The sequence below is a fragment of the Perissodus microlepis genome, chromosome 23 (genome assembly GCF_051167445.1).
Source record: "Perissodus microlepis isolate ML-2025 ecotype Zambia chromosome 23, ASM5116744v1, whole genome shotgun sequence".
Taxonomy (NCBI): Eukaryota; Metazoa; Chordata; class Actinopteri; order Cichliformes; family Cichlidae; genus Perissodus; species Perissodus microlepis.
The window spans coordinates 28,194,183-28,206,561 of NC_140482.1; the positions used below are offsets into that span (position 1 = coordinate 28,194,183).

General features: G+C 41.4%; 1 protein-coding gene and 1 long non-coding RNA gene across 2 annotated transcripts; one reads left to right on the forward strand and one right to left on the reverse strand.

Annotated features, from left to right (window-relative positions):
- Nucleotides 1-2,285: 2,285 nt before the first annotated feature.
- Nucleotides 2,286-3,689, reverse strand: LOC146361675 (uncharacterized). Its single transcript, XR_014799412.1, has 2 exons — nucleotides 3,241-3,689; nucleotides 2,286-2,779 (listed from the first exon to the last, which is right to left on the reverse strand). It is a non-coding gene; the product is annotated as an uncharacterized LOC146361675 (long non-coding RNA).
- A 779-nt stretch (nucleotides 3,690-4,468) lies between these two features.
- Nucleotides 4,469-11,567, forward strand: LOC146361676 (4-trimethylaminobutyraldehyde dehydrogenase-like). Its single transcript, XM_084921091.1, has 12 exons — nucleotides 4,469-4,680; nucleotides 4,885-5,043; nucleotides 5,578-5,723; nucleotides 7,605-7,734; nucleotides 7,825-7,959; nucleotides 8,656-8,852; nucleotides 9,918-10,058; nucleotides 10,155-10,343; nucleotides 10,476-10,563; nucleotides 10,647-10,788; nucleotides 10,951-11,063; nucleotides 11,147-11,567. Exons 2-12 carry the CDS (start codon nucleotides 4,902-4,904, stop codon nucleotides 11,239-11,241), a joined length of 1,518 nt encoding a protein of 505 aa, XP_084777217.1. The 5' UTR covers nucleotides 4,469-4,680; nucleotides 4,885-4,901; the 3' UTR covers nucleotides 11,242-11,567.
- Nucleotides 11,568-12,379: the final 812 nt, after the last annotated feature.

The following is a 12,379-nucleotide window of genomic DNA, read 5'->3' on the forward strand; positions in this document are numbered from 1 at the left end:
CGCGTCATTTGTGTCCTCATGTTTAGCCTGGACTAGGTCATTGAATCAGTGTCTAAGTCTCAAGTAAGTTGCCTGCAATGATATTTAAGGTCCAGCAGGTGTCACATTGGAGCAAAACAGCAACACTGTGTCGACACAGTATCGACACAGTTTGGGGAATGTGCTGAAACGCTTCACGAAGCCTCATCTTCCCATCACTACTTACCTCTCATCTTTCCTCACAAAACTGATAGATCCTCCACTTCTTTTAAGTGTCTCCCAGTGCAATTCTTAGCATATTTTGGTTCCTGCAACTGGTCCGTCGCGTTATTGTCTCCCCAGAAACATTGCCCTCCTGCTTTTGGAAATCTGTTTTTTACGGAGCCCAGCAGGGGACATGGGAGAAAAAAAAATTAAGACGGACTTTTGCGAGATCTCGCAAAACTAACTCGGGATCTCGCAAAACTAACTCGGGATCTCGCAAAAGTTTTGCGAGATTCTTCGGCCTTCGATCTCCTGTTAGCTCGAAGCCGACCGGAGGTCGAGGCACGATGTGCCGGAAAAGCGGTGTTCCTCCCGGCTGTAGTAGGTCTCGACCTCCCGTAAGCTCGAAGCTAACGGGAGGTCGGAGGCCGAAGAATGCGGCTAAAACTTTTGCGAGATCTCACAAAAGTTTTGCGAGATCCCGAGTTAGTTTTGCGAGATCTCGCAAAAGTCCGTCTTAATGTTTTTTTTTCTCCCATGTCCCCTGCGGGGCGCCGTGGTTTTTTCCTATTTCCGTTGTCATTTTCCCCACTTTTGTTTTTTTGTGTGCTTTTGCAGCATTTTTCTTATTGCTGGTGTTTTCTTAAGTTTCAGTCTGTTTGGCCTCTCAGGGCCACCGTACTGAAATCACTTCAACAGTCACCCAATGACTGTATATAACATGGACGACGCGACAGCTCCCCAAAAATGAAGCCAAAACGTCTCTATCGCCCCCTGGTGTCTGGCTGCAGTATAGGTCATAAACCCCGCCTCCTCCATGTTAGCGGATGGGACTGGGGTCAGACTAAAATAAATTTATTCTCCTCAGATAATTTTTTTCCAAAGATTCTTTCTTTTGTTATCAATAGTTCTCATCACGCTGATTGATGTCCAAGGGGTCTCCTCTCCCATAAGTTTGATTCTAATTCCTACCGCGGTGAAACGTCATCATAACAGCTTTGACTGGCAGCTGCAGTCACGGAGAAACTTGCGTATCTCTGTTCGGGAATAGCAGATAGAGCGTAGGCTCTGAGAGGAGGGCCAGCGTTTACGCTACGAAAACACGACCGAGTGTTTGAACCTGACAGCCTGAGGTGTTCTTCAGTAAACTGGACTACCCGACAGAAGGACCCGAGGCCCCGCTGCACTTTTTCGGTAAGTTAAACGTGTTTGTAAGCTAATCCGTAACTACCGTCTTTAGCTCGGTCCTGAGACCTAGCTAGCTAAGATGAGGACTCGGCTGTCAGGGTTCGTTTAGCTAACCCGTCCAGGTGAATGAATTTACACCGACTAAAGAAATCAAGAGAAACGCTCCGGGCTGCTCAGTCACTAATTACTGTTACTGTACTTTTATTACAAGTATTACACTGTAAAAGCAACAGGCTGCATCCTGCTTCAGCTCCTGTGCAGAGCTGAGTATTAAATATGTGCAAACAACAGCATGTTTTCAGTCTCTTGCCACATCTGTAAAGACTAACTTTTTTTTTTAAAAAAGCTTGTACCTTGTAGCTCCTCATTACTCAGGAACTATGGATTAAAGTACTGTAGAGTACTGTAATACTGAAAAAAATGTAAGAGAAGAACTTCAGATCCTGAGTGTGTGAGGACAGAAGAATCAGCTTTATTTCAATTTTGACGGATAAAATTTATATTTGAGTTTGATGGTTCTGTTGTCTTTGTGATTACAGGAGCTGCCCTCAGATTCAGACCTCAGCCCCATCCAGTGACAGCAGACAGATCATCCAACATGTTCACATGTTAACTGCAAAATGAACTGATGAAAACAGTACAAAGGTTAAAGTACAAAGGTTAAAGTACCACGTGTGCTGTAGTGAAAGCTGCAGCTGTTTTATTGATAAAGTTAAAGACAAAAAGTCAAAAGGATTAATCACTCATGTAACTGTGTCACTATATATCAGCATTAACAGGACCTCAGTTTGTATCTCAGACCTGCACAGCTTCCGTTTTAAACACTTGATGTACTCAGCTGCATGAAGAGCATGCTTGAGTTTCTCTAACACAATTAAATAAAACCTGATGAAGGTCAAAGGTCACAGATTTCACAGTTTTTTGCAGATAGTGTGTTATTTACCATAAAGTGATGCAGAGTTATTCATACCAGAGTAACCAGAGAGGATCATATATTTTTAAATATATAACTTTCTACAGGACTGAATATAATATCTTTATGTAAAAGTCCGGAGCCTCTGGGGAGTATCCGAGTATTTATAACATTACACAAACCAAAGGTCTCCATCACAGTGTTCATGAAATGCTAGGTTTATCCATCTTCTGGGGCAGGCCTACAGAGGAGTGCTGAAGATTTCCCTGTGAGGGAGCTGCTGGTGAAGATCATGAGTCCTGCTTGATCAATGCGATGAGCTTCAGTGTTCCTGGTGTTTCTTAAATGATGCCTCTTTCAGTGGGTCAACAGAACTTCTGGCACAGGACAGCTGTGATGAAAGAAAGGGAAGAAGTTTCTCCAAACCTCTGGACCCAGAAACCCAGCTTGGTCCTGATGGTCTCCCTCACTAGTTTCTCTCCAGGGTGAATGTAGCTGTTATACATAATATGGATTATTATTAAATGAAAAGAACACATTAGACTACACTACTGAAACCTTCTGCTGCTGTTTTTAAAGTTTCCATGTTACCAGGCTGTAGACTAGAGATTTAAACAGTTTTAGATCCATTACACTCAGTCTTAAATGTTAAAATCTCAAAGGACAGCATTATATTTTTGATATTAACAGTAACTCTGGGCTTCTGTAGAGTGTGCAAATGATCTCATCGCTGTCTAAAAATGGATAAAAAAACATAAGAAGTGCTGAATCCTTCAATAACACAGACTATTAGAGTAACAGGTGTGTAGCATCGCTAACTAGCTAGCAACAAGCCTCCAACACAGTGCGTATGCTAGCGGTTAATCTAGCAAACGAATTAACAACAGAGCGATTTTAGTACTATAAGATGATAAGCTGTGTGTCTTTTCTTATAACAGTGACATGGTTGTATTTACCTTAATTAAACGAGTCGTCAGTCGCGGTAAACCAGCAAAAAACTCGAGCCACAGGTGCTACGTAAAAAGTGTAGAGGGGCGTGTTTGCGGTCACGTCCAGCGGGTGTGTGGGCGGGAGTGTTACACAGTCGCTCCACCTCAAGTCACTACTGCGCAGACTCTGGCTCCAAATTTGCAAGATGGCAGCCTCCACAAGCGGGATATTTTGGCTTCATTTTTGCACAATGGGAGGAGGCGGTGTCGCGCCGTCCATGTTTTATACAGTCATTGCAGTCACCTCAAGGTGGTTTATATTGCAAAGTAAAGACTACAATATTAGACAGAAAATGCCAACAATCCGTGATCCCGCTGTGGGCCAGACGAAGAGCTTCCTTTTAACAGGAGGAGACCTCCATCAGAACCAGGCTTGTGGAAGAGCAGCCATCTGCCTCAACTGGAAAGATCAAAGGATCTAACTATATAACAGTTTAAAATTGTGTTGATAGGCCATGTAAAACCAGAGTCATGATAAAAAAAAAAATATAGGCAATGTTTTTTTCCTGAATGCTATCGTTATGTTTACTGCGGGTAGAAATGGTAAAAATTGCGTTCTCTAAAGACAGCGATCCCAAACGCTCAATGCGACCAAAAACAAAAGAAAAAAAAGAACCCACCCTTTCCTATTGGTGGCAAAATGTACCATGTCAACCAATCAAAAAGTTATATGGCAACATGTGGCATTTTATTTATTTATTTATTTATTTATTCAAAACTTTATTTGAAATTATAAAGCGAACAGTCAGTCATTCCAGTTCAGTTTGTACAGTAGACATACAGGGCAAATAAGAGAACATGTGGCATTTTAGGAAGAGGAGGAAGTTTTAGGAGTGACGGCGGTGAGAGAAAGAGAGAGAGAGCAAGTTTTTAGATGTGAGACATTTGTGACGTTTAGCGTGTTTGGAGCGTGTAGTTAGTGTGTAGTGTAGTCGATAGTCTCGTTTTGTGTGTTAGCTTTTAGGCGACTGTTCAATGGTACAGTTGCTGCCAAAAAGCCACCCAAGCCAGACTGCAGTGTAAACACTGTCTCCAGGTGGAAAACAGGACAAGTGATAAACCTCCTGCTGTCAAGCCTGCAGCTATCAGGCTTGTGATGTGCTCCTCTGTCTTATAGTGGACAGAATTTTTTTTTTTTTTTTTGGGGGGGGGGGCGAGTTGCACCAAAAATTCTACCATATTCTGCTGCTGGTTCTTTTATTCTTTACACACGTTACCGACAGTATTAACTAATAAATCACCTTGTGTTTTAAAAACCATCCAATTGCTCTTACTCCTCTTACTCAGCAGACAGAAGTGAGTGAGTCAGCAGAAATACGGGGTGGTAGCATGAAGGAGGCGTGGTGTTCTGGCTGCTGAAATGGACCGTGAAGAGCCTTTTCCAGTCCTTCTGCGGGAGCATAAGCGGTAAAACTTCAGCTATTTTATTTGGTTGTTTTTATATTTAAAATGTGCACGCGCTGTTTTTCTTGTGCAACTTTAGTTAACTTAATGTCCGTGCTAGCTTCACGCTAGCAAAGGGAGCGACCAGTTTAGATCGCTTGTCCTGAGTTGCACATAGTTGCACATCTGTTTTCCACCTTTGAAACATCCTTCCCTGTATCCCTGCAGGTGCTTTGTATCTGGAAATGGCCCAGTCAACCATCGACTCGATGCCCGGAGCCTCGACGGGGACCGTGGTTGTCACGGAGCCTCTGAACTTCTGGGGTGGAAAACGAGTGAAACCCAGGGAGGAGAAAAACGCTGAGCCCGTTTTTGAGCCTGCAACTGGTGAATATACTGCTCTTTAAAATCTGCTTTAGCCTTAATGCTCCTGCTAAGGACACGTATTCTGGGGGAAACAAGTGGTGGTGGTTTAAAGGCCTGCAGTTCTTCTGAAATATATTTGAAACGCTCAGATTCTGCTCAGACTTCTGTTAAGTATTGTAACATAGACATTTTGCCTTAACTATGTGCAGACTAGTAGACAAACAAAGGGCTATTTTTTTTCCCTTTACTTGATATTAGTATAAAGTTAACTGGATTTCATGCTTTCAGGTTATAAAGGTTAGGGATATGCACAGTAATGACAGGCAGGCATAAACATTTCTGAAGATTAAACAATGCAAGGGTCTGTTTTACATTTTAATGTTGCACAAAGAAGATCACTACTGTTAATGAGGGTGTTTTTACTGATTCAGGTTAAAAATGTCAATTGTTAGATAAGAGATTTGATGCACAGAAAAATGCATGATGTAGAGGAGCCCAGCTCGCTTTTCATTCGTAGCTCAGCTCTGTAACCTGGTGTTCTTCTGGTCTCTGCAGGCCGGGTCCTGTGTCAGATGGTGCCCTGTGGGGCTGAGGAGGTGGACGAAGCCATACAGAGTGCCTACGCCGCCTACCAGAAGTGGAGCAAGATGGCAGGCATGGAGAGGGCTCGGGTGATGTTGGAGGCTGCTCGCATTATGAGGGTGAGGCGGCCAAGCTGTTGTGTAATAACCACCAGCAGGCCAGGAAACTGTCTAGTTCAGTGTTTGCGCAATATAAATTGGAGTTGACTGTTGGAAGGCTGCAATAAGACATTAGTTATTCATTAAAATGCACCCCTACCTCCACTGCTGGCCTTGTTGCATGTTACACATACAGTGACCTGCAGTAAAACTGGACCCCTTTCTATGGGCTCAAAATGTGGTCATAAATATTTTGTACTTGTAAAAAAGATTTGTGTGTGTGTGTGTGTGTGTGTGTGAAAAAAAAAAAAAAAAAAAAAAAAAAAAAAGATTTGTGTGTGGACTTAGCCAAAAAAACCCTGCAAGTTACAAGTACGAATTGTGACCCTATTTTTCTTCCTTTCATCTGATTGGTCAATGTCATGTCAATCACAAATGTAACAATCCAATCAGAGAACAGATGGGTTTGGCTGTCGGAGGGGCGCTTTTTTTGAACTGAGTACTGCGGCAAAGCAAGTTATTTTGTGCTTTATACATTATCTGTGCCATTTTATATTCAACTAAATCTTAAAAATTCAGGGTATTCAGATTAATAAACAAAATGTTAGTTGGTTCTATATAGTTTGATTGATTTATAATTCTTATAGCTCTTTTTTTGTAACTTGAAAATAGGAAGAGTATTTGTTTTATATGCATTACCCCATATCTCCAGAAAGTAAGTCATATATGGAAGCAACAGAGTACAATAAAGTGTGTATAATGATTTCTTGTTCAGGACATGCTTTGTTTTGGAGAGAATAGCAATGGTTTTTGACATTTTTGTTTTCACATGGTTTATATGTGACTTCCAGCTAAGCTTATCATCAATTATCACTCCAAGAAATTTATTTTCATGTACTTTCAATTCCATTAACCCTGATTTTAGATACATTTTTCATTTGTCTAGTGCCAAAATAATACATTTTGTTTTGTTTATATTTAATGATAACTTATTTATATCAATACAGTTATATTTTAATATATTTAACTCCTTTTCCACCGTAGTCAGAAGCTGTTCTAGGTTTTTACCTGAGCAATACAGAGTGGTATCATCAGCAAACAATACACATTACAGAGATAGATAGATAGATAGATAGATAGATAGATAGATAGATAGATAGATAGATAGAATAATTTAGGGCCCAGCACAGAGCCCTGAGGAACGCCACAAGTTACCGTCAACTGATTAGATTTTACATTATTGATTTCGACATATTGAAATCTGTCATCCAGGTAACTTTTCATCCACTTGTATGACATCCCTCTTATACCATATCTCTATAGTTTATTCATTAATATAGAATGATCAATTGTGCTTAGGCTGCTGCCCCCACAACCCAGCCCTGGATAAAGCAGATGAAGATGGATGGATGATCAATTGTATCAAACGCCTTTTTTAAGTCTATAAAAACACCAACAGTATATTCCTTATGATCTATTGCAGTAGATATCCCTTCTACAAGTTCCATCACTGCCATCCAAGTGGACCTTTTCGCTCTAAAGCCATATTGGTTATTACTTAGGAGATTATGCTTCTCAATATATTTATGAAGTCTATTAACAAATAACTTTTCTAAAATTTTAGAGAACTGTGGGAGTAGTGATATTGGCCTGTAATTGGTGAATTGACATCTCTCTCTCCTTTTTTATGGATTGAAATAACGTTTGCTATTTTCATTTTTGAGGGAAACCACTAGCTGGCCCCGGGCAGCCACATTTGGATCAATTTAACCTTTTTTGTGTCTATGCAATGACAAAGAGACAATACAATCTTAAAACAAAACATCTTGTTCCACATAATTACTGAAGAGCTTCAATTAAAATAGTTCTTTTTTTCCCTTTATGCATATTTTGAAAAAATAGGAAAGGAGGGAAAAAATTGCAAAGCTGGAAGTGATCAACAATGGGAAAACCATCACTGAGGCTCTGGGAAATATAGACTTTTCCTGGAAGAGCATTGAGTACTATGCCGGCCTGGCTGGTACACTTGCGGGTGGGTGCACCAATGCTTCTGTGTTTATCAAAAGTTGCAGAAACCTCCATTTGGTATTGTTTTTAACATTGTGTTGTCATTTTGGTGCAGGCCAGCACATCCAGCTCCCTGGAGGAGCATTTGCTTACACTAGACGGGAGCCACTTGGTGTGTGTGTGGGAATCGGTGCATGGAACTTCCCTTTCCTGCTTGCAACATTGAAGTCTGCTCCCGCTCTGGCGTGTGGTGAGTTTTATAATAGCATGTGTATCATCTGTTGTCAGTAATCTGCACAACAGAAGATTGCGACTTATAGGAGAGCAGGGGACTGAAACAAGACAGACTAGAGAAGACATACTTTTTCGTAGATGTGTGGGGAAAAAAAAAACAAAACAACAAATGTCCGTCTTTGTCTGTGTGTCTTTTTGTTAAAATATGCACATTTGAAAAACTAGTTCTTTTGCATGTGCTTAGCTTGAATAGCTTAACAGAGAACAAGTTTATATATCATATTTTAAAAAAACAGTAAGACATCCTCAGTGAGCAGTACTTGGTGAGGGTCTGTTAACAAGAAGAGCCATCCAACACAACCAGGAAGGGACAGCCGTCAGCTGCAACTTAGTGTGAGTGTGAGAGGCAAGAAAAGAGTGGAGGAAAAACAAGTGTAGAGAGAGAAAAGCAATAGATTGGAAGTGTAAAATAGGAAGAGCCTCCTAAAAATAATGCAGCAGAGCCACAGAGCCTCTGTCACATCACTGATGAACATGTTATTCTTTTAAAACATTACTTTTGGCCTGTTTAATACTGGATTCTACCACACGTTCCTATCAATCAGCCTGTTGTACGATTTGTTTCTGTCTGTTCGTCTTGTCTCGTGACCATTCACAAAGATAGCTCTGCAGGCCTTAACTTGCAGGATTTAATTGTGGTTGTGTTTTTTAGGTAATGCCATGGTATATAAACCCTCTCCAATGGCTCCGGTGACTGCCGTCATCCTGGCTGAGATCTACAAAGAGGCTGGGGTACCTGACGGGCTTTTCTGTGTGGTCCAAGGTGGAGCAGAGACCGGCAGCTTGCTCTGCCATCATCCAAAAGTCGCTAAAGTCTCTTTCACGGGGAGTGTTCCTACAGGCAAAAAGGTACACAGACCAGTACAGCATTGTTTCCCACACATGGACTGTAGTTGGGCTGCCCAGATACACTGATGACCTTCAAAGTAAATTTTGTTCTTTGTTTTTGTTTTATTTTTTGACCTGTCCAATATCGGAGTGGGATCTGTTTACTAATATAGAATATTTTAGTTTAGAACATAGACAGTATGATAGATGCACATAGGCACTGTGATGTCTCCATGTTAAGCATTAGCATTTTGTCTGCTGCTGTGATGTTTTGTTTTAAGACAGAAGTCAAGCAGGTAGAATGCAGTTAGCAAGCTGCCAAAACTGAAACGGTTTAAAGAAGTCAATAATTCTTCTTATTATTATTATTCTTCTCATTATTATTTTCAACCAGGCTGTAAACTGAATTTAGTGCTGTGGACTTGGACATTAAAGATGGGAATGTAGGGTTATTGGCTAGTTGCGATTTTTGAACTTGTCAATAAAAGAATACCAGTCATCATCTCGGTATAAGAAAGAAATAGAATCAAATTTCAGCAAATTCCTGGAATGAGAACTGAAGTTATAGGAACTGGCGTGAGGGAAAGTACAAACGAGTGAAACGATGTCAGTTACAAATATGTTTGCCCCTAAAAGGAAAACTGACTGCAGAGAGGCAGTGGGGACGCGGGAGGATAAAAGAGTCCCAGTGTTTTGTTTCAGTCAACTGGTACTGCATATAAAACACCAGGACGCAAACACACTGTAGTTAACATATAATGTACCTCAAACGAGCATTAATGCTGCAGGCTCTACAAAGATTTTCTGCAGAAATCTAAATCAGTCCTCATCCTTAAGTGATCACCAGAGTTCCACCACTTCTGCATTGGCTTCACTTTTCATCTTTCAGGATGTTGTATGAATTGGACAGACTCCGAGTACACCGACCTGGAGGTGACAACAGTAGCCCTTGTTCCTCTCATGAGATCTCCTGCAGGGTGGAGAAGGGTCACCCTAACCAGCCTTAAAGATCTGCTGTTTTATTTTAAGCTAAAGGTGACTTTGTTATACAAGCCCACAGACCATGGCTGCTCTCTTTACTTTCAGGTCATGGAAATGTCTGCAAAGAGTGTGAAGCAGGTGACTCTGGAACTGGGAGGGAAATCTCCTCTCATCATCTTCAAAGACTGCGAACTGGAGAATGCAGTGAAGGGGGCACTAATGGCAAATTTCCTGACACAGGGAGAGGTGAGTCTGTACATTGTAGTTTTGTGTACTGTGCAGCCTGATGCAAGACAGACTCTTGGAGGTTTTGGTGTATTAACTTTGTGCTGAAATATGCAGGTGTGCTGCAATGGGACCAGAGTGTTTGTGCAGCGGGAGATCATGCCACAGTTCCTAGAGGAGGTAGTCAAAAGGACCAAGGCCATCCCTGTTGGTGACCCCCTGCTCGAGAGCACCAGGATGGGAGCTCTGATCAGCAAACCACACCTGGAGAAAGTGGTGGGATTTGTCAGTCAGGCCAAGAAAGAGGTGCTTTTCATTAGAGGGAGTGAATTAGCTTTAATAGTTTGTGGTTTCTCAGTTAAGCACAAAGAATCTGTATTACTGTGGGTGTTCTTTAACGTAGCTCTTGTATTTATTTATTTATTTATTTATTTCTAGGGAGCCAGAGTGCTTTGTGGAGGAGATCCCTTTGTCCCCAGTGACCCCAAACTGAAAGGGGGGTATTTCATGTCACCATGCGTACTTGGTACGTCTAACACTTTGGTTAATGGTGGTACAGCACACGCACACTCAGCTTTGTTTTTGAACACACAAAGTCTCTCGACACAGATAACTGCAGAGACGACATGACCTGTGTGAAGGAGGAGATTTTTGGCCCTGTCATGTCCGTTTTGCCTTTTGACACGGAGGAAGAAGTGATCAAGAGAGCCAACAACACCACCTTTGGACTGGCCTCTGGGGTCTTCACCAGGTCAGTTTGTTGTGAGTCAGCAGTGTGGTGCAACTGTTGACGGCTTGCTCTTTTAAGATAATGAGTTTATTGTATTCTGTTGGCTGTGGCTCAAGGTCTCCACAGCGCGGCCAATTCACTGCAATCTCTGTATAAAAGTCGGTTCTTTTCCTCCTCCTACAGGGACATTTCTCGAGCCCATCGCGTGGCTGCGAGTATGGAGGCAGGGACCTGCTTTATCAACAATTACAACATCAACCCTATAGAGTTGCCGTTTGGAGGATACAAGATGTCTGGTAAGATGCTGTCAGCTTTTCATGGTCTGGGTAAATGCTGCATTTGCTCAGTAAACTAACCAGTTCTCTCCTGATCCCTGCAGGCTTTGGCAGGGAGAACGGCCAGGTGACTATCGAGTACTACTCCCAGCTGAAGACTGTAGTGGTGGAAATGGGTGATGTCGAAAGCCTCTTCTAAAGTTTTACACCGCTGTGCCAGAACTGTGACTAGAGCTCTTCACTTCTCCCTTCTTACTGTGTTAGGCTGACACATCGTTAATGTAAAGTGTGTGGAACATGATGTAGACAAGCATAGATGCAGAGCACTTTTTTTCCCCCAGTATTCAGTACTTCAGTATTACATCAGTAAGTGAAGGATAGCTGGATTTAAAAGTTGGGGTTTTCTGAATAGACACGCAAGTGTGCAACATTGAAGTAATCAGAAGAAAATTTCTGCCTAACAGCTGTCACATTTGTTGTTTGGACAGCTGCTTCTTTGTATCAAAATAAACTTGTAGAAGCAAATTCTTTTTCTTTGTTGCTTGTGAGTTGAACTGTATGAATATGCTATACTGAAATCACTTCAACACTCACTTCAAGGTGCTTTATATTGCAAGGTAAAGACTACAGTATTAGACAGAAAATGCCAACAATCAGGGATCCCCCTGTGGGCGAGATGAAGAGCTTCCTTTTAACAGGAAGAGACCTCCATCAGAACCAGGCCTGTGGAAGAGCAGCCATCTGCCTCAACTGGAAAGATCAAAGGACAGCAGACCAGCGGATGAAGTTAATAACATACAATACATGAGTGAAAAGAGCTGAGTGGAGAAAAAATATTTAAAATAATTTGTTAAATAAGTTTAATATGGGAAGTCACTCAGCAAGCGTGGTCTAGTGCAGGGTCACCTGACCAAGCTCTAACTTTATGAGTTATAAAAACTTTCAAGGCCAAATTCAAAAGTAGAGAGGGCGCCAAGACTATTGTATTGACGTAATATAATAAAAATATACTTTTATTACTATATGTGAGGAGAAGGATTTTAAGTTCCGCATTTAACAGAGTCAGTAAAGAGTTGATATTATGGGAGAAATATGATCTCTCTTTTCCCTTCCTGGTACCTGGAAAATGGTACTATTAATTGACATTTTAGTTATTCTGTAACTGATGTTATTATTGTTGATAATACTAATTAGCAGGTAGAATGAGGATTTTGGTGGTGTACAACCACAAACTTTGACAGCGCATTTTATATTATATGCTACCAGGTGCTTCCTAAAATTGCAGATCATTCACTCATAATGGTCTGCAATTCTTATGAGTTGTGCTTCATGTTGAA